The following is a 27,693-nucleotide window of genomic DNA, read 5'->3' on the forward strand; positions in this document are numbered from 1 at the left end:
AAGATCCCCTAGAGAAGGAAATGGTAACCCACTCCAGTATTCTTGCCTGGAGAATCCCATGGACGGAGGAGCCTGGTGGAGTACAGTCCATGGGGTTGCAGAGTCGGACACGACTGAGCGACTTCATCTTCACTTTTGACAGTAATAAAAAATGTTGAGTATCTCTACTGAATTATGCTATTTAGACTCTAATCTATGAGAAAATATAAGTGCATGAGACAATCATCATATACAGGGTAGAAGTCACCATGACAGGTAGAGAACCTGTAGTTCTCTAGGAGCTCCAAAGAGATTTAAATCCAGTAAAAAACTAGTCAAGCTTGTTTTCTTTCTATCCATCCTTTGAATGGATCACAGGATAAAAGACCTTTGCTTAGTTTGGTTTGTAATGTATCCAATTTTAGTATTATCAGTATGAAACTGAATCAAATTTCAGGAATTTAAGTATCATTTTAAATAATAGGTATATTCAAGATTTTTATAGAGCACGTTGCTCTGTTAATTAAATATTCCATATCTTGTTTATGAAACATCTAGAATTTGGGGAACCCTAAGTGTATTTCTGAGAGTATGAGCTCTGTTCATTCCCCAAAATGCAAACTTGTGCATGAGGTCATTATACAATTTGCTGTGTATAATATCATAAATAATTTTCTTTCTTTAAAATTGAATTTCATTTTATGCTGACAGAGACTAGGGGTAGCTTAAAATGGCAATATGACTTATTGTATTAAAAAAATAAAATGAATTTCATTTTAAGAATCTTAATTCTTTCAACTAAATGAGACTAGTTATATTTTATTTGTCTGCAGACTCAAGCAGTTCCAAAGTTTATGAGGTTGTGTTTTTCAAACTTATCATGTTCTGTTTTAACCTATAAACTTAGCTTTAGAAAGTCTTATTAAAACAATGAACAAAATATCTGTACATGTATTTAATATTAATACATTATTTTTAAATTTATGATTATTTAAGAGTTAATTTGACAGACTCAAGTTAATTTGACAGACACTGTATGTGTATGTGGTTTATGATCTGGGAGTTGTAAAAGGACCTACTTTAGGAAGGACTCTGCACTTGGATTCATGCTCTGCTGCAGCCATCTTGAAATTCATAATAGTGTTATCCTTGAATTTATGTTCATAAGCAAAGTCCACTGGGACATGGAACCATGAATATGAGCATTGGCGCTGCAAGGTGGCAGCTGTGCATACACAGGTTCAAGCCTACAGGCACAGCAGGAAGTACCGAAGCCAAGCAGTTGGCCTGGCAGCAAGGCACAGATATGCACGCCTCAGCAGTCTTGAATGCTTTGTGTCCCTAATGTGGACAGGCCTGAACTGGGTCCAGGTTAGCAGTGGCAAAGGCAGCAACAGAAGCAGCAGTAGTAACACTGGGCAACAGAGACACACAGGAGGACTTCCCATGCCAGCTAGGAGAAGACCATGGTGAGACTCCCCTATCAGGCCCAGGAACCCATCTCCAAAGTATCTACACAAATATTAAAACTCCTACGTTCCAAGACAGACCCTGTGGAGCTCAAACTTTGTCAATAAATTATTACATAATAAAGGAATTCATATAGCCATTTCAATAAAAGTTATCAGGGAGTTATTAGAATTCTTGATTTTAAAATGTTCACATTTGACAACTCCTGCAACATTGCGATGCAAATATGCACCAGCCTAGCAATAAGAAAGTTAAAGATCATCACTTATAGTGGAAAATAACACTATTTTCATATGAAGTTTTAAATGAGTCAGTGATTAACAAGGAAGGCAATTTTTAAATTAAATTTTCCTTATAATTGAAAATACAGGAAGATAAAACATAATCAGGGTTATATACAAATAATGAAGCTATTTTTGGCTTCTTGCACTGATCATTCTTTAATTAAAAGTTACAGGAAATGTCAGAGGAAACATTAAAATATCATTGCATACATTTACATTTAACATTAAGTTCAATAGAAAAGCAGTATAATGGTTCTTTGTTGTGATAGAATTGTTCTGTATCTTGACAGTGTTGATGAATATAGGAACCGATACACGTAATAAAACTGAATAAAACCAATTTGTGTATACAAATGAGTATACGTTTAGTGAAATATGAATGAGATCAGTGGATTATATTCATGTCAGTTTCTTGTTGTAACATTGCTCTATAGTTTGCAAGATTTCACCTTTAAGAAAAACTGATGAATCGTCCATATTTCTCTATTATTTCTTACAATGTCCATGTTCATTTACAGTCATCTTAAAAACTGTAATTTAAAAATAAGACACAGTTTCATGAATATGATTTTTATGGAGTTTAATCATTTATTAGAAATTATTCCATGAGAATCATCAGCTCCAGATGTATTAAAATTTATGTATTAAAATAATTTATCAAACATTCATCCTAATGTTGTCCCCAGGCTATAAAATACTCCAGTTCCAGTAAAGGCTGCATCAACAGAAAGATCTTCCCCCAAATTAAAAATGTATCAGAAATTGTTTGTGCTCTTGCATTAGCCAAAAGGAACTGATGTAATTTTCAGTTTTATCATTGAAGATGAAATTATTAATCATATAAATTTTGATGACATAAAGAATGAATTTGTCAGAAACTAAGCCATAAAAATTGTATGATCATTCAAGATATCATAATAGTATAGTATTACTTGTATTATATATAATTATACCAGAATTTCACTTATAAGTTTATGTTGTTACTCAACTAGCACTATTATCCCAAGTTTTATAATGAATAAAATATTTTAAGGAAAATTCTTTGTATATTATCTTCAACAATACTTCTCCCTCTCTACATTTTAAATGAAAAGGCCTCAAATTTTTATTTTACCCTGAGTCTCATAAATGCGGTAAATCCTGGACTAGGCAGTTTGATACATTGATTAAAAAAGTTCTTTAAGTTTTATCAGACAATATTTAAGATATATTGAATAACTTATTTTTGTAGAATTGAGCTTAAGATAGTTTTGAAATGACATCAGAAATTGCATCTAAAAACTAATCTCAGAAGTCAGCGTTTTTTTTTTCAGTGTCCTCCAAGATATTATTTTGCTTAGTTTATTTTATTATTCTACAGAAAGCCAGTAAGATTCATCCATCATCAACTTTGACATTTGAATTTCAATATACATTACTCAGAGAAGGCTTCAAGGAAGTCTTTTCACTTATCAGATCTGTATTACCAAATTATGTTAATTTTTCATGTAAGGTATTGAGGTGTTCATTGAATTCTATACAAATATATCATTTGGACTTTCAAATTTTTAATATGATAGCTTTTATAAAAATTCCTATACTTAGGCCTGTGTACTTCATATTAATCAGCAGCATTTCTCAATTTGCAAATAATAATATATTACTAGAGAATGACACAGATTTCCTGGAAATTTTAAAATGAGCTTATCAACATTCATTCACACCACTGTCTCAAAAGGAATTTTTAGTTTCAAAAACATATAAAACTGACTAGGATTGCATATTTTAACTGTAGATTATTTCGATTTCATTATATTTAGCAAGTTTTGAAAAACATCGGGTTTTTTGATTAACTATTGGGGCGAAGTATCTGTGTAAATGCTCTATTACAAGAATGTTATAATGCTTCTGTGTATCGGTCATACTCATTTTTCTTCTGCTATCCTAATGGTTCACGCTATTTCTTTTTTCTCTTCTGTTGCAGAATGATTCTTGGGGAAAGCAGTATTCCTACGCGCTCTTCAAAGCGATGAGTCACATGCTGTGCATTGGATATGGAGCCCAGGCCCCAGTGAGCATGTCTGACCTGTGGATCACCATGCTGAGCATGATCGTCGGGGCCACCTGCTACGCCATGTTTGTTGGCCACGCCACAGCTCTAATCCAGTCTTTGGATTCCTCAAGGCGGCAATATCAAGAGAAGGTAATTAGTTTTATCTCTAATATATTCCACCAGCTAGTTTGTCAATTTAATTAATAGCATTCCGATAAATAAACTATGCCCTGTATCAAAACTATAATGAGCTGAAATGTTCAAAGGAGGAAACCACAATGTTTCCATATTTTGAAGTTTTTTCAAGATGGTCCTCATAGCTTTTGTTTCCAGTTTCTCTCTTAAATACATATTTTCTTTTAAAAAAATCTGAATTTTCATTCACAAAAAATAGCTCCATGTTTCAAATGTATGAAGCTGATTTGAGGTGTTGTCATGGTTCATGTTCTGTAATTTTTAAACAGTTACAATAATATAAAGACTTCTGCTGTACATGTTAGAAAAATGTGAGCTGATTAAATGCAGAGAGACGGGCATTGCACGTGTCTCTGCCTCTCTGCATATTGCAATCATAATTTATATTAAGTCCATATGCATAGCTGAACATATGTTGCCCTTATATCTAGATAAGTCATCACATACCCTCCAGTCTTTAAAATGCATACTAACAGCTGCTATCATGCATAGTGTGTTAATTGAAATGATTGCTGTACTAAACTTTTCTCAAAAGAGAGAAAGTAGATTTGTGCACTGATTTATTCATTGGATTTTGTTTTAATATGCTGAATTATTTGGTTGGTACTAGACATTGGATAATCAGACAGTACTTCTATTCTTCACAAACATCAGTAACTTTCTGACAGATAAGAATGTTTTATAATTGAAGGAAGAATTTCTAGTGTGGGAGCTCTGTTGAATATGATAGTATATATAATATATATGCACCTTGCTAAAAAGCATACCTGAAAGTAATGGTTCAAACAATTCTAGAATATGTCTCCTGATGAGTAATAACAGCTTAGACTCATAAATTCTTCACCAAGCAGGCAAAGGTCATTTCATTTGTGACTTTATTTACAGAAGTTTTCAACAGTTTGTGTTTGCCATAATTCATCATCAAATTCTTGATCTTACGAGGGTTTTGTAGAGGATAAAGGATACTGGAAGAAGTTTTTGTTACTTTCTGACATTTGAAACAATTTAGTCAGGAACAGCTGGTCGTTTAGGTGAGCGGCATTGAGTCCCTCTCCTGCGTCTCCCTAAAAGAGGCCCTGAGAACCTGGCAGGCATCACCAGCCTCTTTCTGCTGAGGGCTCTGTCCCTGCCAGGAGCCGCTCTTGGATGAGACCCAAGATGTCAGGCTAGCCTTGCTGCATCACTCAGATCTGGTCCACAGAGAAGCCCTCAGGCATCCATCTCTTAGCCCATCTCTCAGCACGACTGCTTCCTCCACCAAAGACGAAGAGCCTGTGTCTAGCCTTCAGTTTCTTGGCAGAGTCACACCCCAGTGTCCACAGGCTATTTGCATGTTCTCAGATGTGAATTGGACTCCAAACTCATGTCTCTTAACTATGTGAACTTATTTCAAAGATCTCCAAGCAACTTTCTTGATGTCCCCCTGAAAGGTCAAGGGTTAGAAGGTAGCCCTCCCATAGCCCTATCCCAAAGCAGGCTGGGGAAGGGACTCACAGAAGAGCAGTCATTCCCTTCAAAGAGGTCTGCTCACTATTGTTGTCAGGAAAGTTCTCTTTCTACTCTCTGACCTCTGTAGACCTTCAATGAGATTGACACCTTTAGAAGTCTTCATTGGATCCCCATTTACAATTGTAAACCTGTGTAGGAGAGAACCTGTTACATAACCAGCATCCTGATATCTCAGGTTAGCAGCTCAGTAAACATGAGGAAGGAAGAGTAAATCCTAATCTAGCAGATTTTTAGACCTTTTATTTTAAAATCTCAGTTCTTCTCAAAACTTACTCCACAGATAATATAAATAAATCATAAACATACATATATATATACACATGAGTATATTTTTAAAATTTATTTATTTTTAGTTGAAGGATAGTTACAATATTGTATTGGTTCCTGTCATACATCACCATGGATAAGCCATAAGTATACATATGTCTCCTCCCTCTTGAACCTCCCACCCTATCCCATATCTCTAGGTTGTCACAGAGCTGGTTCATTGTTGAATTACCTATTTAATTGTTTCCTGGTCAGATAAGTTTGTACATCTTGATTTAAACAATGAACTGAAAAGATTTTTGCTATTAATATGTGTGCTCTGAACATTTAACATTTTGGCTGCCCTCTGCCAAACCACCTTGTATTTTAAGTGATCAATGAACACTTGGGAAATGCCTTATCTAGACATACTCTCCACAGTGAGCATTCCATCTTCTTAAGTTGACCTTGGGTAGGTACTACCTTTTCTAGATATATCCACAGTTCATCTAGTCTTTTTAAATGAAATTGCTGTAGATCACTCTGTATCTTTATACTGTTGTGTCTCAGTTCTTATACTTCAGCACCCCTGGGAAGCCTACTATTATTTCGAAACTTGTCACTCTCTTTCCCGTCAAATAATTCTAGTAAAAGCAGCTTTAGGTGTGCAGTTTTCCTTTGTAATAAGCAAAAATTTTAACACAAAGCACATTATGAATTTAGAATAAGAAATTTTCAACTCATCTTGGTGTACCTGACATACATGATTTTTAGTGAGAAATTTGAACATGACAAATATTTAATTGTATGAGGAAATTATCAAATTGAAATAACTATGTACTGAATAGCTTCAGAATCCAAGAAGCGAAGTGTATATTAATCTAAGGCAGGTTCAGCAATGAATGACTTGTTTAAATAGACTGTCCTTTCTAATGATAGAGCATGAGCAGTAAGCCAGTGCTGCTCTGGGCTTCAGATATTGTGTATGTTGCCTAAAATTGTAAAAAAAAAACTACTGATTCTTAGTTTAATAATGATAATAAATTTAACATTATAAATTTATCCAAATGGACAAAATTTTATCATGTCAGCAAATGTTTATGATCCCTTTGGAATGAGAAGATATAGTTTAACATAAGTAGTCTCTCAACCATGAAGGTGAATTATGTAATCCTGAATGAAATCATGCAGTTATTCAATTTTATGTAATCATATCAAAAATGTTATATTCTAAACCTAGTCAGTTCAAGCAAGTGGGTTTTTTTTTGTTTGTTTGTTTTAATGAATAATCCATAGATTCTTATCCTTTCTTATAATAAAAGAGTGTAATCAGGACTAACATATAAGCTTCTTAACCGTAGAAATATTTTTAATCAATCTAGTCTTCCAAATTTGTGTAAGGTAATGTTATGAACAAAGACAAAACACTAGGCACTAAGACCTGCTCTCGTTTTTGAACTAGTCAAATCCCATTTATAGTAAAGCAAATTTCAGGTCATTTAAAATGAACTGATTATGGATAATATGCCCTTCAAAAATAATTTGTTGAAAAAAGAATGGTGCCAAACCAACTTTTAAACTCATGGATCTCATAGCCAAGTCTCTCTTCCAACCAGAATATTACTGTTCTCAGAACAAACCAAATGATTCTGATCTGCCCCCATACCTTTCATCCTACTCCTGACATACGTTTACCCCTTTTCCTGTTTACACAGTTTCTACCCTTCCGTTTGGAAGACTGTGATACCTTCCCTAATTATCCTAACCTATAATAATCTGTTTATTGTGTATATTCTATCTGTTCCAGAGGAATATAATACTCTGATAGGAAGATCTGTGTCTTTGTTGTTGTGTATTTCCTCCTCCATACACAGAAACCTCAGTGCTGTGATGCTCAGAGGGGACAGTAAGGATTAAGAATATTTATAGTTGTCCAACTGTGTTTTCTAGCAAATAAATGGGAATAAGTTTATCCTTCAAAATTTTTGAATTCTGTCACTTGAATATACATGAGAGCATCTTTTTCAAAATGTTGATCCTGTTGTTTATTTATATGTGTGTAAACATTGCTTCAGCTGTTACAGCAAATACTTATGTATGTATGTATGCATTTGGCTTACACACAGGTCATGTTTTGGAAAGTAAATTTTCAATATGCTTTCCCTTCTGCAATTCTGAGATTGGTTTCCTGTAAGTAAAAGATACATTATCAAAATATCTTTCACTGGGGTTGAAGCCATTTCTTGGTTCCTGGATTGATCAGTAGGGTGCTCTGCTTTAAGCCATGATGAAATCCTTTGTTTCAGAAAGAAGGATGGGAGAGATTGTCAGGACTGTCATGTGATTCTGAGTCTTCAATTTCGAAAAAGCATTCTATGACTAGAGTAATGGCAGATGAAAGGGGGAAAAAAATTGGAGTAATGGCCATTGGCCATGATGGTTTATAAATAATACTTAATATTTAATGATACTTTAATATTCCATTAAAAAGAAAAAGGTTGCCACTTATTTTGCATCCCATCTTCATTATGTCAAGAAATTAGTCAATTGAGCTTCTAATTTGGTTTGTTGGCTGTGTAAACTTGTGATGATAGTGTTTGTTGTGATAGTATTTGTCTTCAGAAAAACAAAAGGTCTTAGAAGTTATAATGATCTTGAAAATCAAACTGACCCAGTATTTAAAGGAAAACTGACTTGATGCCCTCATTTTCATTGGAAGCATTGTTAGTGGGAAGAGGTAGCTCTAAAATTCATGTGTATTCAGCAAAATAGTTCATATGATTTTCTTCATTATTTGTACATGAATGTCTTCTTCCGCTACAAATGAGAATGCTATGAGCAGAACTCCCACATGGTTCCTTAATTAGTTGGAAAAGTTTCCAATTCAGCTATTCTATATACTTTTGCTTCCCAGGAGCTGAATTTATTGTACTCAGATACGTTAAAGTGGTAGTACTGCCAAACATTCTCAGGCCAGGACGGTTCTCGGACTGGGAATATTTGTGAGATTTTCTCATAGAAAACTAACAGTACCACAGCCCTGGGGTTAGCTTCATGTTGCCACTTCAGCTGCTAACAATTCAGGCTCCTGGCAAATAATACTTTACATGTTCCACTGGGAGAAACATTTTTACATTAACTATAAGTACTGTTTTAAAGATAGGTCAGAGCCAAAGAACATTCAAACTACCGTACAATTGCACTCATTTCACATGCTAGCAAAGTAATGCTCAAAATCCTTCAAGCTAGGCTTCATGAGTATGTGCACTGAAAATTCCCAGATGTACAGGCTGAATTTAGAAATGGCAGAGGAACCAAAGATCAAACTGCCAAAATTTGTTGGATAATAGACAAAGCAAGGGAATTCCCAAAAAGCATCTATGTCTGCTTCACTGACTACACTAAACACTTTGACTATGTGGATCACAACAAACTGGAAAATTCTCAAAGAGATGGGAATACCAAACCACTTTATCTCCTGAGAAACCTGTACGCAGGTCAAAAAGCAACAGTTAGAAGTGGACATGGAACAAAGGAGTGGTTCAAAATTGGAAAAGTATTGCATCAAAGCTATATATTGTCATCCCATTTATTTAACTTATTTGCAGATTACATTATGCAAAATTCCAAGATAGCTGGGAGAAATATCAACAACCTCAGACATGCAGATGATACCATTCTAAAGTCAGAAAGCAAAAAGGAACTGAAGAACCTCTTGATGAGGGTGAAAGAGGAGAGTGAAAAACCTGGTTTAAAACTCAACATTCAAAAAACTTAAGATTATGGCATCTAGTCTCATAACTGCATGACAGATATAAGGGGGAAAAATAGAAGCAATGACAAATTTTATTTTCTTGGGCTCCAAAATTACTGCAGACGGTGACTGCAGCCATGAAATTAAACAATGCTTGCTCCTTGGAAGGAAAGATATGACAGACCCAGACAATATGTTCAAAAGCATAGATATCACTTTGGCGACAAAGTTATGTATCATCAAAACCACGGTTTTTCCATGTACAGATATGAGAGTTGGACCATAAAACAAGCTGAGCACTGAGGAATTGATGCTTTTGAACAATGGTGCTGGAGAAGACTCTTGAGAGTCCCTTGGACTGCAAGGACATCAAACCAGTCAATCCGAAAGGAAATCAACCTTGAATATTCATTGGAAGGACTGATGCTAAAGTTGAAGCTCCAATACTTTGGCTATCTCATGTGAAGAGCCAGCTCATTGGAAAAGACATTGGTGCTGAGAAAGACTGAGGGCAGGAGAAAATGGGGGTGACAGAGGATGACATTGTTGGATGGCATTATTGACTCAATGGACATGAGTATGAGCAAATATCTGGAGATAGTAAAGGACAGTGAAGCCTGATGTGCTGCAGTCCATGGAGATGTCATTTAGCGACTGAACAAAATCAATGAGAAAGAGAGTTAGAGGCTATTAATTTAACCAAGAAGAAAAATAGAATTTTTCCAGTTGTAAATTTTTATTTTACCACTGATTTTCAATCTTTGTATTTTAATATATCCCACTGGTACCTCTTTCATTCAGTGATAATTTCTGTATGAAACTCCATATTACATGCTGAAATTTCCTGCATCTTTGTTGTGAATAAGAACTGTAAAATTACTAAAGGTTTGTCCTCACCAATCCTTCATTTAGTTCTTTGCAGGTAACATTTACCATTGGCAGTATATCTGACAGTTTCTTGTAATGGCTGTAAAGTAGAGTTGCATTTTCTACTATTTTCTTTTATTGATTGATGTGTGGATATTATCTTTTAGAAATCTGTGAATTTTCATTTGAATGTCCTCCTTTAATTTTTTTTAATTTAAAAAATTACTGGGGTATAATTAATTTACAGTGCTATGTTAGTTTCAGATGTACAGCAAAGTGAATCTGTTATGTGATAGTTCTGTCTGGACTCTTTGTGACCCCGTGGACTGTAGCCTACCAGGCTCTTCCATCCATGGGATTTTCCAGGAAAGAATACTGGAGTGGGTTGCCATTTCCTTCTCCAGGAGATCTTCCCGACCCAGGGATTGAACCTGGGTCTCCCACATTGTAGGCAGACGCTTTACCATCTGAGCCACCAGGGAAGTCTGTTATACATATGTATATATCAACTCTTTTTAAAATTCTTTTCCCTTATAGGCCACTACAGAGTTTTGAGTAGAGTTCCCTGTGCTATACAGTTCAGTTCAGTTCAGTCGCTCAGTCGTGTCCGACTCTTTGCGACCCCATGAATTGCAACACGCCAGGCCTCCCTGTCCATCACCAACTCCCGGAGTTCACTCAGACTCATGTCCATCGAGTCAGTAATGCCATCCAGCCATCTCATCCTCTGTCGTCCCCTTCTCCTCCTGCCCCCAATCCCTCCCAGCATCAGAGTCTTTTCCAATGAGTCAACTCTTCGCATGAGGTGGCCAAAGTACTGGAGCTTCAGCTTTAGCATCATTCCTTCCAAAGAAATCCCAGGGCTGATCCCCTTCAGAATGGACTGGTTGGATCTCCTTGCAGTCCAAGGGACTCTCAAGAGTTTTCTCCAACATCACAGTTCAAAAGCATCAATTCTTCGGCGCTCAAGGTCCTTACTAGTTATCTCTTTATGTATAGTAGTGTGTATGCGTCCATCTCAATCTCCCAATTTATTCCTCCCTCTCCTCTTTTCCCCCAGGAACCATACATTAGATTTCTACATCTGTAACTTTGTTTCTGTTCTGTAGATTAGCTCATTTGTTTTTTATATTCCACATCTAAGGGATACCATATGATATTTGTTTTTCTCTGACTTATTTCACTCAGTATGACAGTGTTTCAAGTATTTTGATGTATTGTATTTGGTCCCTTATATGTCATAACACATAAATACATTATTAAGCATCTTTATAGGGCAAAAGATTGTCACTAAGATTCCCTAATCTGACAAGATCCCACAATGTACGAGAAATACTGCATGGATTTGCATTTGTTTAATTAGATCACTGAGATCCATTTGAAATGTGCCTTGAAGATTGCAGAAGAAATCAGTAGACAGAAGTAGTCACCATGGGGGAAATGTCCTAGAAAACAGCACTAACTGTGAGAAGATTCCTGAAAGACAGAAACAAAAAGTGCAAAGGCCCAGAGGTGGCTATGTGTGTTAGATATTGAGGTGTCTAGTTTGAATGCAGTGAAAACTACCTTGATGGGCAAAGTATGAAATAAGATTGGGTTATGCTCTGCCTAAGACTAATTTTCAAGCCTGGAATGATGAGACTTTTGTGTTAGGAAAAAGATATCCCTTGCAAAATTTTAGCAATGGGAGGTAGTCATTGAAACTGTCCTTTGAGGAAGTGAATCACAGTAGTACATGAAATATGCTGTACTCCTAACTGAGATTGTAAAGGGTGCAAGAGCAAGATCACTTCATAAATGCTTACTGTTAGAATCACTAGCACAAACATATTAACAGGACAAGAATGCCAACCTTTTAAGTAGATAGGGACACTTGGGTCAATAAAATTGCTGGAAACAACAGTCTTTTCTAACAAAGTAGGATTCAGAAAGTCTTCAGAGTTAAGATGTCATATGAGTTGAGTCTCACAGAATCCAGTTTTTATCCATTTGATGTGTATTTATTGAATGCTTACTATGTGACAGGTCTGGTACTGGATGTTTTGCATACAAGTGAGCAAGTATATATGGTGTCTTCTCTCATCATGTTTCTTATAGTACAGTGGGATGGCGAGGGGCATGACACAGTGGCAAGATTTATTGAGAGCAATCAATTATTATAAAAATTTTAAGTGCTTGGAATGGAAATGTATATTAATCTCTCTGCTAAGAGATTTTAAGTCTTTGGCTTGATTCATGTGGGATACAGTGGGAGTGAAGAAAAATAATATTTAAGAAGAGATCTAAAGAATGAATAGAAGATAGTGAAGTAAACAGCATGGGAAAAAGCAGTGAGTGTGAAAAGATTCGTCAGGATTCAGGAACAGACAGAAGGAATGTGTGACTAGAACTCAGAGATAAGTGAAACGGCTCTGGACGAGACTGGAGAGACTGACTTAGGTCAGGGTGGATGGCACCTCATAGGCCTACTTAACTATGTTGTGTTTTAGCTAAATGCTATGAGAGTCTGGTAAAACTTTGAAGCAGAAGAGTGGTACGTTAGATGTAATTTTTTAAAAGAGTGTTCAGTCCTCAATGTGCATAATAGATTAAAGGATAGCAAACATAACCTAGTGTTCTTTGTCATTATGTAAACGCACCAGTGCTATCTTGCAGAGACCAGGTAGGAGTTCAAATTTCCAGGTAAAAGTATTGAATGGGATGGAAATACTAATAGGCCATTCCACATTGAATAAATACTACTCGGGGCAAATGCTGAGCTGCTGTAAGAAGAAGATCCAACAATTTAGTGACCTAAGGAACTGCATCATTTTGCTAAAAAGCTCTGTGGGATGAGAGACCAGGTCAGTGGGATGGCACTGCTCCAGGTGGTCATTTTCTTCCAAGTTGTTCCTCCATTGTCACCTGGACAGTATTTCCCAGCATTTCCTATGAATCATCATTACCTGGAGAGCTCGTTGAAACAGATTCATGGGCCCCACTTCCAGAGTTTCTGATTCATTACGCCTAGGGTGAAGCCTGAGAGGTTTTATTTCCAACAATATGTCAGCTGCTACTTCTGATCCAGAGACAACCCTTCAAGAAGCAATTCCCTAGGGTATTGTTCTAGTTTGCATGTTCTATGCCTTGGACATGTCTGCCTTCCAGCTCATAAGAGGAAAGAGGGACACACACGTGACTTCAACTCACATCTCATTGTTGAAAACTTTCAGTTGATGAGAATTTCTCAAGGAAGAGGAGACATTTAGTCTAGCTGGGCAACTTTGCAACCAGTTAGCAATTATGTTGGAGAAGGCAATGGCAACCCACTCCAGTACTCTTGCCTGGAAAATCCCATGGACAAAGGAGCCTGGTAGGCTGCAGTCCATGGGGTCGCTAAGAGTCGGGCGTGATTGAGCGGCTTCATTTTCATGCATTGGAGAAGGCAGTGGTGACCCACTCCAGTATTCTTGCCTGGAGAATCCCAGGGACAGAGGAGCCTAGTGGGCTGCTGTTTATGGGGTCGCACAGAGTCGGACACGACTGAAGCGACAGCAGCAGCAGCAGCAGCAATTATGGACAATATGGAAGAGGCAGAAGATGGATTTAGGTGTGAAATTCATGGCCTCTGCCACAGATATTATAGTAAAAATGAGGAGTCAGAAAAACACTTGGGATTTTCTAGGAAGCATACATTTTGGATGGGTTATGAAGTACTTGAAAAATACTAGTAGATCCAAGGCTTAAAGCCATTTGTACTGATTTGATAAGTAATGGAGAGTCATTGAGATTTTGAATATGTCCTGACACTATAAGAAGACAGATAATAGAGGATGAGGAGATATATGGAACAAGAGATGATAAAGAAGAATAAAGAGATGAATAAGAAGAATAAAATGGAGGGAAGAACTGATGTCTTCCATTGAGCCATCTGTTGGTAAACTCGGAATGTGTTATCTAGAATGCTTTTTATGCACCGTAACTTATCTACCACGGTAATGAAGTATCTTTAAATGAAACATTAGTGGAATTTATACCTTATTAACAGATATATTACTGTTAAAAATCTATTATTTCAAAAATTAGGTACCAATCATTTTATTTACTCTTGCTTTTCAATTGTGGTCTGATTATCATTCATACTGATTTATCAATGTGGATTTTTCTGTCATTTTCAATGAAAAACAATTCTTATAAAACAGAGTTTCACCAGATGTGTCATAACATAGCATTGACTCTTCTCTATCTAAAGTCAGAAAATTTTTTTTTTCTGTCTGAAGAATATATTCAATGAAATAAGAACTCATGAATTTAGAATTGAGTATACTGATAGTCTCAACCTGAAATACAGTTTTAGAACATTTGATATATAAATGAAACAAGTATAAACCACTTTAATGCAAAAAGAAGTTGGGCATGACTGAGCAACTGAACTGAACTAAATATTTTACTTAAAAGATACATTGTTTTATTTAAATTATACAATATTTACCAAAAACAAAATGCAATATGATTATTGTGTTTATTATTATGCTACTGTTAACAATAACAAAACACAATAACAAAAATTTTACTTAAAGTATGTCTTATGTTATCAACCTAATATATAATGATAGGATATTGAGCATTATCAGGTAATAATATAAGACATACTATAATTCAGATGATAGCATAAGATAGATGATTATATTCCATATTCACTACTTCAGCTTTGCCAAGAGAAATTATCTTAGAATAGTATATTCATTTAAAAAGATTTCTTGCTGTCCTAATTCACCAAGTTATTATTAAAATTAATGAAGTAAAATTTTGAAAGTTATTTTAAGCAACTGAGGAAAAGTCACTATTGAAATACTTAGCATTAGCATATTTTATGAAAAATTATCTTCAACTTTAGTATTGTATTTTTATTAACTGAAAATTAAAGAGGATCTATGATGTCAATTAAATGACAGAAATAGATTATTTTAACTTTTTTTCCCAATGAGAACATAGAATACTGAATTTCATTTCAATGGTATGATTTCTTCTTTACTTTCCCAGGGGTGAGATGATCATTAGATCATCAAATTATTTTTTGTTTATTAACAGAAATATCTCACTTATTTGGAGCTCAAATTAATAGTAATCATGACTTCCTGAATTAGGCTCCAGCCCTGAATTTAGTGAAAAAGCAACACATTAAAAGTAGACGAAGAGCTGCTAAAAGTAGGTGCATGGAGGGGAATGGAGGACAAAAGCTGTAAACAAGATCAGGAACAAGAAAAGATAAAAGCCGCATTCAGCTCTGTGGCCCAGTGCAGCGTAGGACCAAACTCGCCTGTGTGCCAGGGTAGCTTTCAGCTGAGTTAGATCAGGCTGTGATTGGAGGACTCCCATCCAGCATCTGGGCTCCACCAAATTTGGATCAGTTTATAAAATGTGCTTCCCTGGTGGCTCAGATGGTAAAGAATCTGCCTGCAATACAGGAGACCTGGATTTGATCCCTAGGTTGGGAAGATCCTCTTGAGGAGAAAATGGCAACCCACTCAAGTATTCTTGCCTGGAGAATTCCATGGACAGAGGAGCCTGGCAAGCTACAGTTCAGTTCAGTTCAGTTCAGTCACTTAGTCGTGTCCGACTCAGTGACCCCATGAACTGGAGCACACCATCCTTCCCTGTCTTTCATCAACTCCCAGGGCTTGCAAATTCATGTCCAGTGAGTCTGTGATGCCATCCAAGCACCTCATCCTCTTTCGTCCCCTTCTCTTCCTGCCCTCAATCTTTCCCATCATCAAGGTCTTTTCCAGTGAGTGAGTTCTTCACATCAGGTGACCAAAGTATTGGAGATTCAGCTTCAGCATCAGTCCTTCCAATGAATTCAGGACTGAATTCCTTTAGGATTGACTGGTTTGATCTTCCTGCAGTCCAAGGGACTCTCAAGAGCCTTCTCTAACACCACAGTTCAGAAGCATCAATTCGGCGCTCAGCTTTCTTTATAGTCCAACTCTCACATCCATACATGACTACTGGAAAAACCATAGCTTTGACTAGATGGACATTTGTCAGCAATGCAATATCTCTGCTTTTTAGTATGCTATCTAGGTTGGTCACAGTTTTTCTTCAAAGGAGCAAGCATCCTTTAATTTCATCGTTACAGTCACCATCTGCAGTGATTTTGGAGCCTCCAAAAATAAAGTCTGACACTATTTCCACTGTTTCCCCATCTATTTGCCATGAAGTGATGGAACCAGATGCCATGAGCTGCAGTCCATGGGGTCACAAATAGTTGAACACAACTGAGCAACTAACACACACACACACATAAAATGTGTTTTACAAAGAGAGTTCTTTCTGTTTTGCTGGCATCTGGCATGCAGATTGTAAAGCTCAGCTGGCCCTACAGACATGAGAATTTGGGGTCATAGGTGCTGTTAGAGGTGACGAGGTTCCAAATCATACAGTGTCAGTACCCAGACAGTAATACACAGTTCACACTACTCCCAGTAAAGTATACATTCTCAGACAGCCTCATGGAGCTCCAGGGGAAGATGATAGTTGTGGCATTTTGTTTTCTAGTTTATCTAACCTTCCTTTTTATTTTTAGCTGCATTTTCCATGTAATCCATTCATAGTTTTCAGGCACAATATTTAGTACCTAAAAACAAACCAGAAATTCTACAAACAAACAAAAAAACTGAAAGACACTTTTTTGAAGGTGGCAGACATTGCTTGGGATTCCCAGGTGGCTCAGTAGTAAAGAAAAATATTGCCTTCCAGTGTAGGAGATACAGGTTCAATCCCTGGGTAGGGAAGATCCTCTGAAGGAGGAAATGACAACCCACTCCAGTATTCTTACCGGGAAAAATCCCATGGGCAGAGGAGCCTGGTGGGATATAATCCGTGGGATCACAGAGTCAACACGAATGAGTGACTGAGCACACACACAAACATTACTTAAAGTGTCAAAAATTTTTACGAAGAATAATTATTCTAAAATATATTTAAACTTTTTAAAGGGTGAAAAGATAAAAGCCTTAATCATCTTGGAACTTTTCTTTACTGAAACATTGTTCCCTGATTGAATGATTCATTCTTCCCTTCTTGGCAATATTATAGCGTTCTAGTCATACACGCTCCAGGAAGTTGTATGTTGGAGAAATCACAAAATTTAAGACGTTAAATTTACAAATCAGTTCTCTGTTCTTTTTATAAATGAGTCAGATGACTAGATTCCAAACTTTGAAACATTAATAAAGTATTTATGCAGTCACAGTGATTGAAATTAGCAATATAAAAAATCTAGCATAAAGAATATCACCATATTTTATAAATATATTATAAAACAGCATCCCCTTATCATCTCAGATTTACATATTAATAACTGGAAAGTGAATCTACACAATTATAATAATCATAACAGAGAATAAGAGTGCAGTGGGGCTCATCAGTATTAGAATATATCTAGGAGAACTATTGGAAATTCCATGGTGGTTCAGTGGTCAAGAATCCACCTGCAATGCAGAAGATGCGGGTTCAATCCCTGGTCTGGGATGATCCCCTGGAGGAGGAAATGGCAGCACACTCCAGTATGCTTGCCTGGAAGATTCCATGGGCAGAGGAGCCTAGCAGGCTGCCGATCATAGGATCCCAAAAGAGTTGGACACAACTTAGCAACTGAACAATGACAACAGAGCTATTAAAAAACTAACAAACAGAAACCTTGATTAAATAGAGTTGGGAGACCAGAAAGCGGATCTCTCACACTCCAGAGCAATAGCAGATTCCAAAAGGAAGAAGAGCGCTCTTCTTTGCGGTCTATGTATCAGCCACGAAAAGCATGCACTCTTTGTTTACCCTAGCCATCCCACCTTCCTGTCCCTCCCAAAAGAGTTGGACACAACTTAGCAACTGAACAATGACAACAGAGCTATTAAAAAACTAACAAACAGAAACCTTGATTAAATAGAGTTGGGAGACCAGAAAGGGGATCTCTCACACTCCAGAGCAATAGCAGATTCCAAAAGGAAGAAGAGCGCTCTTCTTTGCGGTCTATGTATCAGCCACGAAAAGCATGCACTCTTTGTTTACCCTAGCCATCCCACCTTCTTTTCCCTCCCCTTGCACGTGGCTCGTCTTGGTTGCAGACCCCAAACTGCAGTTTTCTGCTGATCCTCAATAAACCTATCTTTGTTGCTGAAGTACCTGGCAGTATACTTGTTTCTGATCAACAAGACATATCTGCATTTTTAAATGGCTAAATTATCATCCAGATCTTCAGTACTATCTAGAGAAATTAGCTGGAGAAGGCAATGGCAACCCACTCCAGTACTCTTCCCTGGAAAATCCCATGGATGGAGAAGCCTGGTAGGCTGCAGTCCATGGGGTCGATAAGGGTCGGGGATGACTGAGCGACTTCATTTTCACTTTTCATTTTCATGCATTGGAGAAGGAAATGGCAACCCACTCCAGTGTTCTTGCCTGGAGAATCCCAGGGACGGGGGAGCCTGGTGGGCTGCCGTCTATGGGGTTGCACAGAGTCGGACACGACTGAAGTGACTTAGCAGCAGCAGCAGCAGCAGAGAAATTAGCATAAACATTTTCTTAGTTTAAAAGCTAAATTAAATTATTTGCTTTTAACTGGAAAGAAGGAAAATTTTTCTAGTTAGATATCTTTATTATGGTTTTCAAAGTGTTAGTCACTCAGAGTCCTGATCGACTCTCGCACCCCCATGGACTGTAACTTTCTGGGCTCCTCTGTCCATGGGATTCTCCAGGCAAAAATACTGGAGTTGGTAGCCGTTCCCTTCTCTAGAGCATCTTCCCAACCCAGGGATCTGACCCAGGTCTCCCGCATTGCAGATGAATTCATTACCGCCTGAGCTACCAGGAAACCCTTTATTATGATTTTACTCTCAATCAATTCACGTTTTAGAGATAAGAAGGTTTAGATTGAGAGATGTTAAGTTGCATTTCATATTCACACATCTAACTAACAAAAAACAGCATTCTTATTTTTCAGTTCACTGTGCTTTGAAAGGATGTATATGTTACTAAGGAGGATAAAATTTTCAGAAGTATTTTGCAGCTCAGTCTTTGTGCGTTTCTTCCAGCTCCAAAAGCAGACTATGACATCCAAAGAAGACCACACTATTAGCTAAAATTTCTACTCTAAGACTGTAACATTTATATAAACAATTTTTTTTAAAAAGGCAGAAGTGGTTAGGTCAAACGTTTAATAAGCAGATTAATTACATTCTTCCTTGGTTCAGACCTTGTGTTTGGTGAACTAGAGTGTCAGTGAGCATTGAAACCAAATATAAATAGCTTTTCACTTAAAAATTATTTTTCTGATTTTTATTGACAATAAAATAATATCCCACAGATATCATGTTCCAAAGTTTTTCTTTGGCCAACTTTGATGTAACATACACATTCAGATGTCTGTGAGGGTTATTGATATCTTATTACATTTGTCATTAAATTTTAAACACAAACCTTGAAGATGTATTTGGCACTGTATATAGCTTTACAAAAACCCTAAGTAGTATATAGATTAAAAGATAGACAGTGTTTGCTGTAGCTGTTAAGTACATATTTATCATAGAATTTCACAACAAATCTATAAAATAATTATTTTACTCTTTTAATGGCTGGAGGAACAGTGGTATAAATGGATTATAAAACATATCAGGACACAGGCATTTTACTGTTTGAGAATGTAAATAAGTCAATTCATGAGTTTTGCTAGCAAAATTGCACATGTTGTTGAGATACTGTGTAAGCTGATTTTTTATCTAGAGAAACCTGTAGAAATATTATGTTAGTATTTTAATATTTTATATTTTAAAATATTATGTATTTTTGACATTAGCTGGAAATAGCCAATTATTGTAAATGAGTGAAAGTTAATGTTTGTTTTTTTTTTAAATTTCTTCATGGAATTTGAAACTTAGTTGCAGATTTTGAACTTATATACTCATGTTATCAAATAGTAATTTTTTTTCAGGAAAATTAGTCCACATTTTACAGTAATTTAAAAGAAGACATAGTGGCATTATACATACAAAATGTATCATGGCATAATAATCTCTACAATTTACTAGAATATTTGAGTGATAATGTTGGCCCTAATGTTTCTACAGTGATAGAAAGGGCACCCTAGGATCTATTACTTCTATAGAAACTTACCTGAAATTCTTATAGATTAGACTTCTGTGAGTTCTGATATTTTCTCTTGAAATTTTCCAGAAAAAATATTAAATTATTTTCAGAGGTATCAAGTTTTATGAAGAGTATATCCCATTAATAAACTACTTATTTTTATGCATCTGATAATCCTATACTTAATAAGATTCTTAAAGAAATTAATTTTAAGAAATTGTGTAAGGAATCTAGCTTTGTAACCTTGAAAAGAGCTTTGCAGTATCATAACAGCTCTTTACTGAAGGAAAACACTGTATGATTCAGTGAAGCTGAAGATAGCTGCTAATAATTACTGTTCTCACAGCACACTTCTCTTGACTGTGCTGTGTGCTCTAGAAAAAGAAATAGCATTTAATATTTTCTAATTTTACAAAGAATAAGGAAATTAACCTTAATTTGAACAAGCAACAGGATGTCTTAATCTCTTAGTCCCAGAAAGTTTCCTATGTTGTAAATAACAAAAAAGTTTCCATTATGATCATCTGACTCCAAAATAAAATATAAATATATCTGTAGTATATAAGTGTTAGTCACTCAGTCATGTGTGACTCTTGGATTGTAGCCCACCAGACTCCCCTATCCATGGAGATCTTCAGGCAAGAATACTGGAGAAAGTAGCTATTCCTTTCTCCGGCAGATCTTCCTGACCCAGGAATTGAACCTGGGTCATTCATAAGGACTCCATCCTCCCAAAGGCCCCATCTCCTAATATTATCACCTTGGAGTTAGGTTTCAACATGAATTTTGAGGAGACACAAATATTCAAACCATAGCAAAAGCTTTAAGAATTTGACTCAATAATTATTTTTTTCAAAGTACCGAAGAATAATAAAATATGCTGAATGGTATGCTGGTCATGGAGATAATAGAGAGGCACTACATTAAGAACTGTGAAACCTGGTTTTACTCCTGACATTTATTAACTAGATGTTAAACTAGTATAAATAAATTTGCCACCCTAGACCTCTTTTCTTCATCTGTAAAATGACAGGATTAGAAGCTATTATCTGTATGTGCCCTGAGCTCTGAGTGTCTCCTTTTGTACTACATTTATGTTAATTTCCCTTGGATGACCCAAAAGGAGCTTTAAATGCCTGGTGGGTCACCCTTATAAATGTAATTCATTAATACTTTGTAATGGTTTGGGAGTATATATTGAGGAAAATATTTACGGATATAGGGTGAGTAAATTCTTTCTTAAATTTTATTCTATGTAAATTACTTCCAGGACTTATGCTAACATTTTTAATATTAAGTATTATATTTTGATATACCCCTCCTGGGGGATTTTCTTCCACTAGTTTTGGGTTTGTAGCTGCAACCTAGTTTGTTACAGCATTACACAATTATAGTAACACCCAATCACACAGCTACCTGACTTCCAACTGTCTTAAGTAGGTCATTCACAAAACCAAAAATAATTAAGCTAAAATGCTCCTGAATCTTAGGGAAATAGTTGTCAACATGTAGGTAGTGTTTGCATAACTGAATCACTTCAGCTGTACACCTGAAACTTACACAGTGTTGTAAATCATGTGTACCTCAATGCCATAAATAAATAAAAATTTTTTAAACAGAAAAAGAAATGTTTGCATTTCTTGCCTTCTCAAATTCTAAATAATATATCTTTATCTGTTTTTCCAAAAGCCATTGTTTCTAGGTTAGTTTGAGCAAGAAGTCTGACAAGTTAGGCCTTAAAGTTTGTGGGTGATTATGTGCAATCTAGACCCCTAACTATTTGGAAAGTTGCAGTTTAAAATAGGTTAGATCACAGAGAAAGGAGGTAGAAAAACACCAATAGCAGCAGGCAAGGACAGTTTAATGGAAAGCCAACAGTACTACATAATGAACCTCTGAGATGAGAAAAGAAGCAGACACCCTGGGAAAAAGCAATCCAGAAATATGGAAAAATCCAGGCAGTAACTACCAAACTATGTATAGTATAGGAAGCATTTTTTATAATGATTACCATGAATCATCAAGAACAATTTAAATTATGTTCAATATGCTCTGTTTTACTCCTGATCAGGAAGTAAATGGTTTGAGAAAGATTTAAAATCACAGAGTTTTAATATTTGTGCAGAGATTTTTAACTTTGAGATTTGGGGGTAAATGAAGTATCTTCGTGTTCCCTTGTAGTTAAACTTTTAGTATGTTTGTGTAAATAATTTAATTTTGTGCCCTTTTATTGTTTGAACTTCACTGGCCATATTTCATGGTGTCCTTGTTTATGCCAGTGCAGGAGCTTGTTACTAATTAGGTTGGACATGAGGCATTCTCTTCAGTCCACAGAAACACATCTCTTCCTTAAATTTTATGACTGAGTTCAGAAGCCATTTTTAAAACAAAAACACGTATTTTTAACACATTAACCAATGCACTAAATTTCAACTAATCATGAACTAAGGAATGGAAATTAGGTTTAAGAAAATGAGAAACTGTTTAACTGTCTCAAAACCTTGAGTCTTTGAGTGATGCCATGTCTTTCAATTTATTCCTTATTGGTATCTGCCATTTCCCTTGGTTCATTTTTACTTGAGCACTTTCCTTGAGAGAGAGTTTACAACTTCACAAGGCACACGTTTCTTCTGAAATGTTTTAATTTTATGAACATCAAGCGATCTATTAATTTGGCATCTCTCTTTTTAGCTCCTAACCACAGTCCCTAGTTCTGCCAGGAACAACTAAACAAAGAAGTCAAACTCTTTCTTTCCAAAAATTTTTCTTTTCCAGGAAAGCGGGTTTTTCTCAAAAGCTCCTACTATGTATATTTTTTCTCACATTACAAATTCCTGATTGCTCTCTTGGTGTTTTAGCTCAGTAATTCTCAACCTGGGCCGCACATTTGAATCAACAGAAGCCTTCAAAAACAATACTATCAGGAAGCTACAACATATTTACACTGGCTTCATTAACATTGTGGAACACATAATCCACAGAAAACATGGCATCTGTTTTGCGTGTGAAGGACGCGATTCAGTTTCAGCTCCTCAAGGAGGTTATTGTATGGACTTAGAGATCCTTTTTACCTCCTCAATATTTTCATGAAGATGGAAACATAACCAGGTTTTCTCTGCCTACCTCATGTGGTAGATGGAAAAACAAATGTTCTTTGTAAACTGTTCGGTTCAGTTCAGTCACTCAGTCGTGTCCAACTCTTTGCGACCCCATGAATCCCAACACGCCAGGTCTCCGTGTCCATCACCAACTCCCGGAGTTCACTCAGACTCAGGTCCATCGAGGCCGTGATGCCATCCAGCCATCTCATCGTCTGTCGTCCCCTACTCCTCCTGCCCCCAATCCCTCCCAGCATCAGAGTCTTTTCTAATTGTAAACTGTAAATCATCATAAAAATGTTATTCTTTATTGTTATCATCACCCAGTACATTTAAAAAACATGGATTGCTTTCTAATAATTCATTTTATCCGAGTGTCTGCTGACTCAGCATGTTCTCTTCTGTAGTCTTTTGTTTTCAGTCTTTCCTAGCCTTTAGAGAGTTTTCCCCTCTTCCTTATGTACTTGAATGAAATAAAACAACCATGGGACTCCTCAACAGATATACATTTGTGGAATGTCAATAAAAAGAATAAAAAGGAGAATCTAAGTTATTAAATGGCTTACTTGGCTTAGTCACTGTCCTACTGCTTTTTAATTTTTTAAATATACATAAAGAATAGTTATCTTTAGCATTTTTATGTGTTTGGCTAGAACATATTCTGCAATTAAGAGAAAATTTTTCTGGTCTTTGCTCTTTCACTAACAATTTTCTACAGTCTAACAGAGTTCTAGAGAAATTACTTGGAGAAGAATAATGAGGCATATGAATTTAATAAATAGTAAGTATTAGTCTGCTTTAGGAAAACAATTTATAATCATAAAATCTTCGAACAGCAAGAAAAATCTATGTAGTTTCTATTTAAGCATTCATATTTTCATTTATTTATAAGCTCCAGTTTCCTTTTCCTTCTTCATAAACTTGATGCTAAAGTAGAGAAGATATGTGAAACAATTTATATTTCAACAGTTTTCCTCATCTGAACTATAGTATGCTATTGGAGATGTATTCAGTGTTTTCTGAAGCACTAAAAATATCTGCATTAGTACAGAAAAATATTAAGTGCTGGAATTTCTTTTTTAAGTTTGGCAAATTGGGAATCTGAATGAGTTGTGTTATAGTTAACACTTTATTTTATGGTAGTTTGCAGATCCCAAATTTACTTCCATTTTCAAGGGTTTTATTCCATTCTTTTTTTTTTAATTTGATAATATTAGGGAAATATATTTGTTATTAAATAACTATGTGAGTAGTTGTTTTTCACACTGTAGTATTTTAACATACTTTATTAGTAGAGAAATAGAACCGCATGAGTATGGTGTTATATTTTTGAAGGAAAGACAAATCTCATACCATTTTTATTATTCTAAAATAAAAATTAGCTGATTTTGTTTGAATTCCACACAGTGAAAGAAAAATTCTCATCAAACATTGAATCTACTAACATAGTATTATATTAACGTGCTGTCATTGTTGTTACTAATTTGGAAACTTGATTTAACAGCATTCAGAGTTAACATTGTCTATTCCTGGAGCTTCTCCTACATCACCTTAGCTCAGCTTAAGCTGTAAATAAATTTTGTTATGCTCATGTTCCTGAATGATCAATTAAGTCCATGATTTTTACACTTCTTTACCAAGTACAATTAAAGCATAGCGAAACTTAAACACACACACTAGAATGTTTTGGAGTATAAACTAAAGCCACTTGTCTCAATATGAAAATTTATTATTGAATTCAAATTTTATAATATATTCTACAATTTATCTCATTTTAGTATTACAAGGCTTTGAATTTCTCACCATTGAAGGAAACTTATGATTCAGGTATATATGATATATAATTCTATATCTTCTCTGATGCTCTTGTACTCTGTCCTGTATTTCCAGGTTTAAGGTACCAGTCAGATCAGTTCAGTGAGCAAGGAGAATGGTACTAGGAGAAGCAGGAGGAAGCCAGGACTCATATGAACTTGTAGGTACTGAAAGCTTTCAGCTCACTCTAAAACGAGAATACTTGGAGGATTTTAACCAAGGCCAGGTTTTATGAAACAAACCAGGTTTTATTCATGGTCAGACTTACATTTTAGAAGTACTAGTTACTGGCTTACGAATAGATTATAGTCAAAAGTTAACTATTATTTACAGACCAATTAAAAGTTTATTGAAATCAACTACATAAGAGATAATGATGACTTGGACTAAGTTTGTATAGGTAGGGATGAATGGGTGAACATATTTAAAAAGCACACCCAGGGTTATTACTTGGTGATTTTAAAAACATTTACTGACATATTCAACAAAATGAATGTACTTCAGAAACATCATGCTGTGAAAAAAGTGCCAGATGCAAAAGATTACATATTGTATCAGTGCATCATTGTAAAATTATAGAAAAGGCAAAATAAGTGACAGAGAACAGATTGGTAGTTTTCTAGGACCAAGGGTGGGACTGTTAGGATGACCACAAGGGAGAATGAGGGAGATTTTGGAAGTGTTCAAAAATTTGGGTATGGTAATGATTGCTCATGAAAATGTACACTTAAAGTGTGAGTTTTATTACATGTAAATTATAGTCCAATAAGAGATTCCCTCTGAGGATTCTGATGGGCAGTCTGCTGCAGACCTGTCTCATCAGTTCTATCAGCCTCAGCATTCTCTCTGTTCCTTCCCACCACCTTTCTTTCATGCAAGTCTGTCTCTGTGTCCAAACTCTCCCTTTTTATAAGGATATTGTGCAGTGGTAAGGAATCCCCCTGCCAATTCAGGAGATGCAAGAGACACGGGTTTGATCCCTGGGTCAGGAAGATGCCCTGGAGGAGGAAATGGCAATACACTCCAGTATTCTTTCCTGAAAAATTCCAAGGACAGAAGAACCTGACAATCCATGGGATTACAGAGTCAGACATGACTGAGTGACTGAGCATACACACATACTCCAGTAAAGCAGTAAAGAAAAAAATAATGTGCATCAAATAAGGTTTGCCTATCAAAATGGTGTATTAGAGAAAGAAATATAAGGAAGCCAACTGCAGTGTTTTGGTCTCAGCTACTGGTAGGAAGCCATCATTTGTGCTATATGGTAAAATGAGATGGGGAGGGGGAAATTTCAGCTTTGGATGTGTTAAATGTGAGAGCCTTATTACATGTCCAAGCAGAGATCCCAATTAAGCAATTGGATATATAAATATGGATTGAAAAAAACACTAGTGTGCAAATATCCAGTGAGGACTTCACTATATATAAATTATATGCATATAATTCAGAGCCAGAAAACTAGAGAATGACAACATTCTCTATCAATGAATGTTGATGCAGAGAGAAGAGGGGCACTAGAATAATTTCCAAATTTCTCTGTCACCTCTCATTTCTATTTAAAATGCCTATAACCCACTCTAGCTGCCAGCTGAGTTATAGGAAAATGCCTGGCTAAAAAAGATTCTCATTGGCAATGACTACTGATTCAAAGTATCTCCTTAAGATCATTCAGCATTGAGAAGAAAAGAAGATCAAACTAGTGTCATCATCTTGAAGCATCAGATGATTTTGAGTAATTACAACTTGAGGCTATGAAACTTACCAAAGAAAATGAGATCTACTCCTGTCAGGATAACTTAACAAAAAATCTTATTGATTATTAGGAAACGTGTAAAACCCTGGCCCCTTTTTGATTGAATAGAACAGAATTGGAAGCTGCTTCGTTTTACTGTCTCTGCTCACCTGTCTTTGACTGTGGATATCCGATGATGACCCATTCACACATTTATAGGACCTACTTCTTCACTGTGACTAATGGTGACTCTGATACCACATATGTGTTGACTCACCTTCATATTGTATCTGATGCCACTTTTCTTGTGGTGGGTCCAATATTTTAATAATCAGTTACTTTCATCTTATGCTAAGATGTTTCCCTGACAAGCATGCTTTGTATTGTCCTGCCAAATAGTTCACTTTAATAGGGCACTTTTGCTAGTTAGATTATAAGTCTTTGTCATCTCTGACCATTTCAGGAAATAATTTGGAAATTTTGATGTTGATTTGGTTCTGGAAAGCTAATCAATTATTATATCAACAAAAGAGTGTTAGTTTCATAATGCTAGAGTTTATAAAGTTTGAATCCTTTTCTTTTATAAA

At 35.9% G+C, this 27,693-nt stretch overlaps 1 protein-coding gene across 1 annotated transcript in view; it reads left to right on the plus strand.

The window, feature by feature from the left end:
* Positions 1-27,693, plus strand: part of HCN1 (hyperpolarization activated cyclic nucleotide gated potassium channel 1) — a 446,276-nt gene that overhangs the window by 313,616 nt on the left and 104,967 nt on the right. The window contains exon 4 of the mRNA XM_068990693.1: positions 3,697-3,915. Within this exon, the coding sequence (XP_068846794.1) occupies positions 3,697-3,915 (219 nt within the window). The remainder of the gene's footprint in view (positions 1-3,696; positions 3,916-27,693) is intronic.

This window comes from Capricornis sumatraensis, chromosome 18 (assembly GCF_032405125.1).
Source record: "Capricornis sumatraensis isolate serow.1 chromosome 18, serow.2, whole genome shotgun sequence".
Taxonomy (NCBI): Eukaryota; Metazoa; Chordata; class Mammalia; order Artiodactyla; family Bovidae; genus Capricornis; species Capricornis sumatraensis.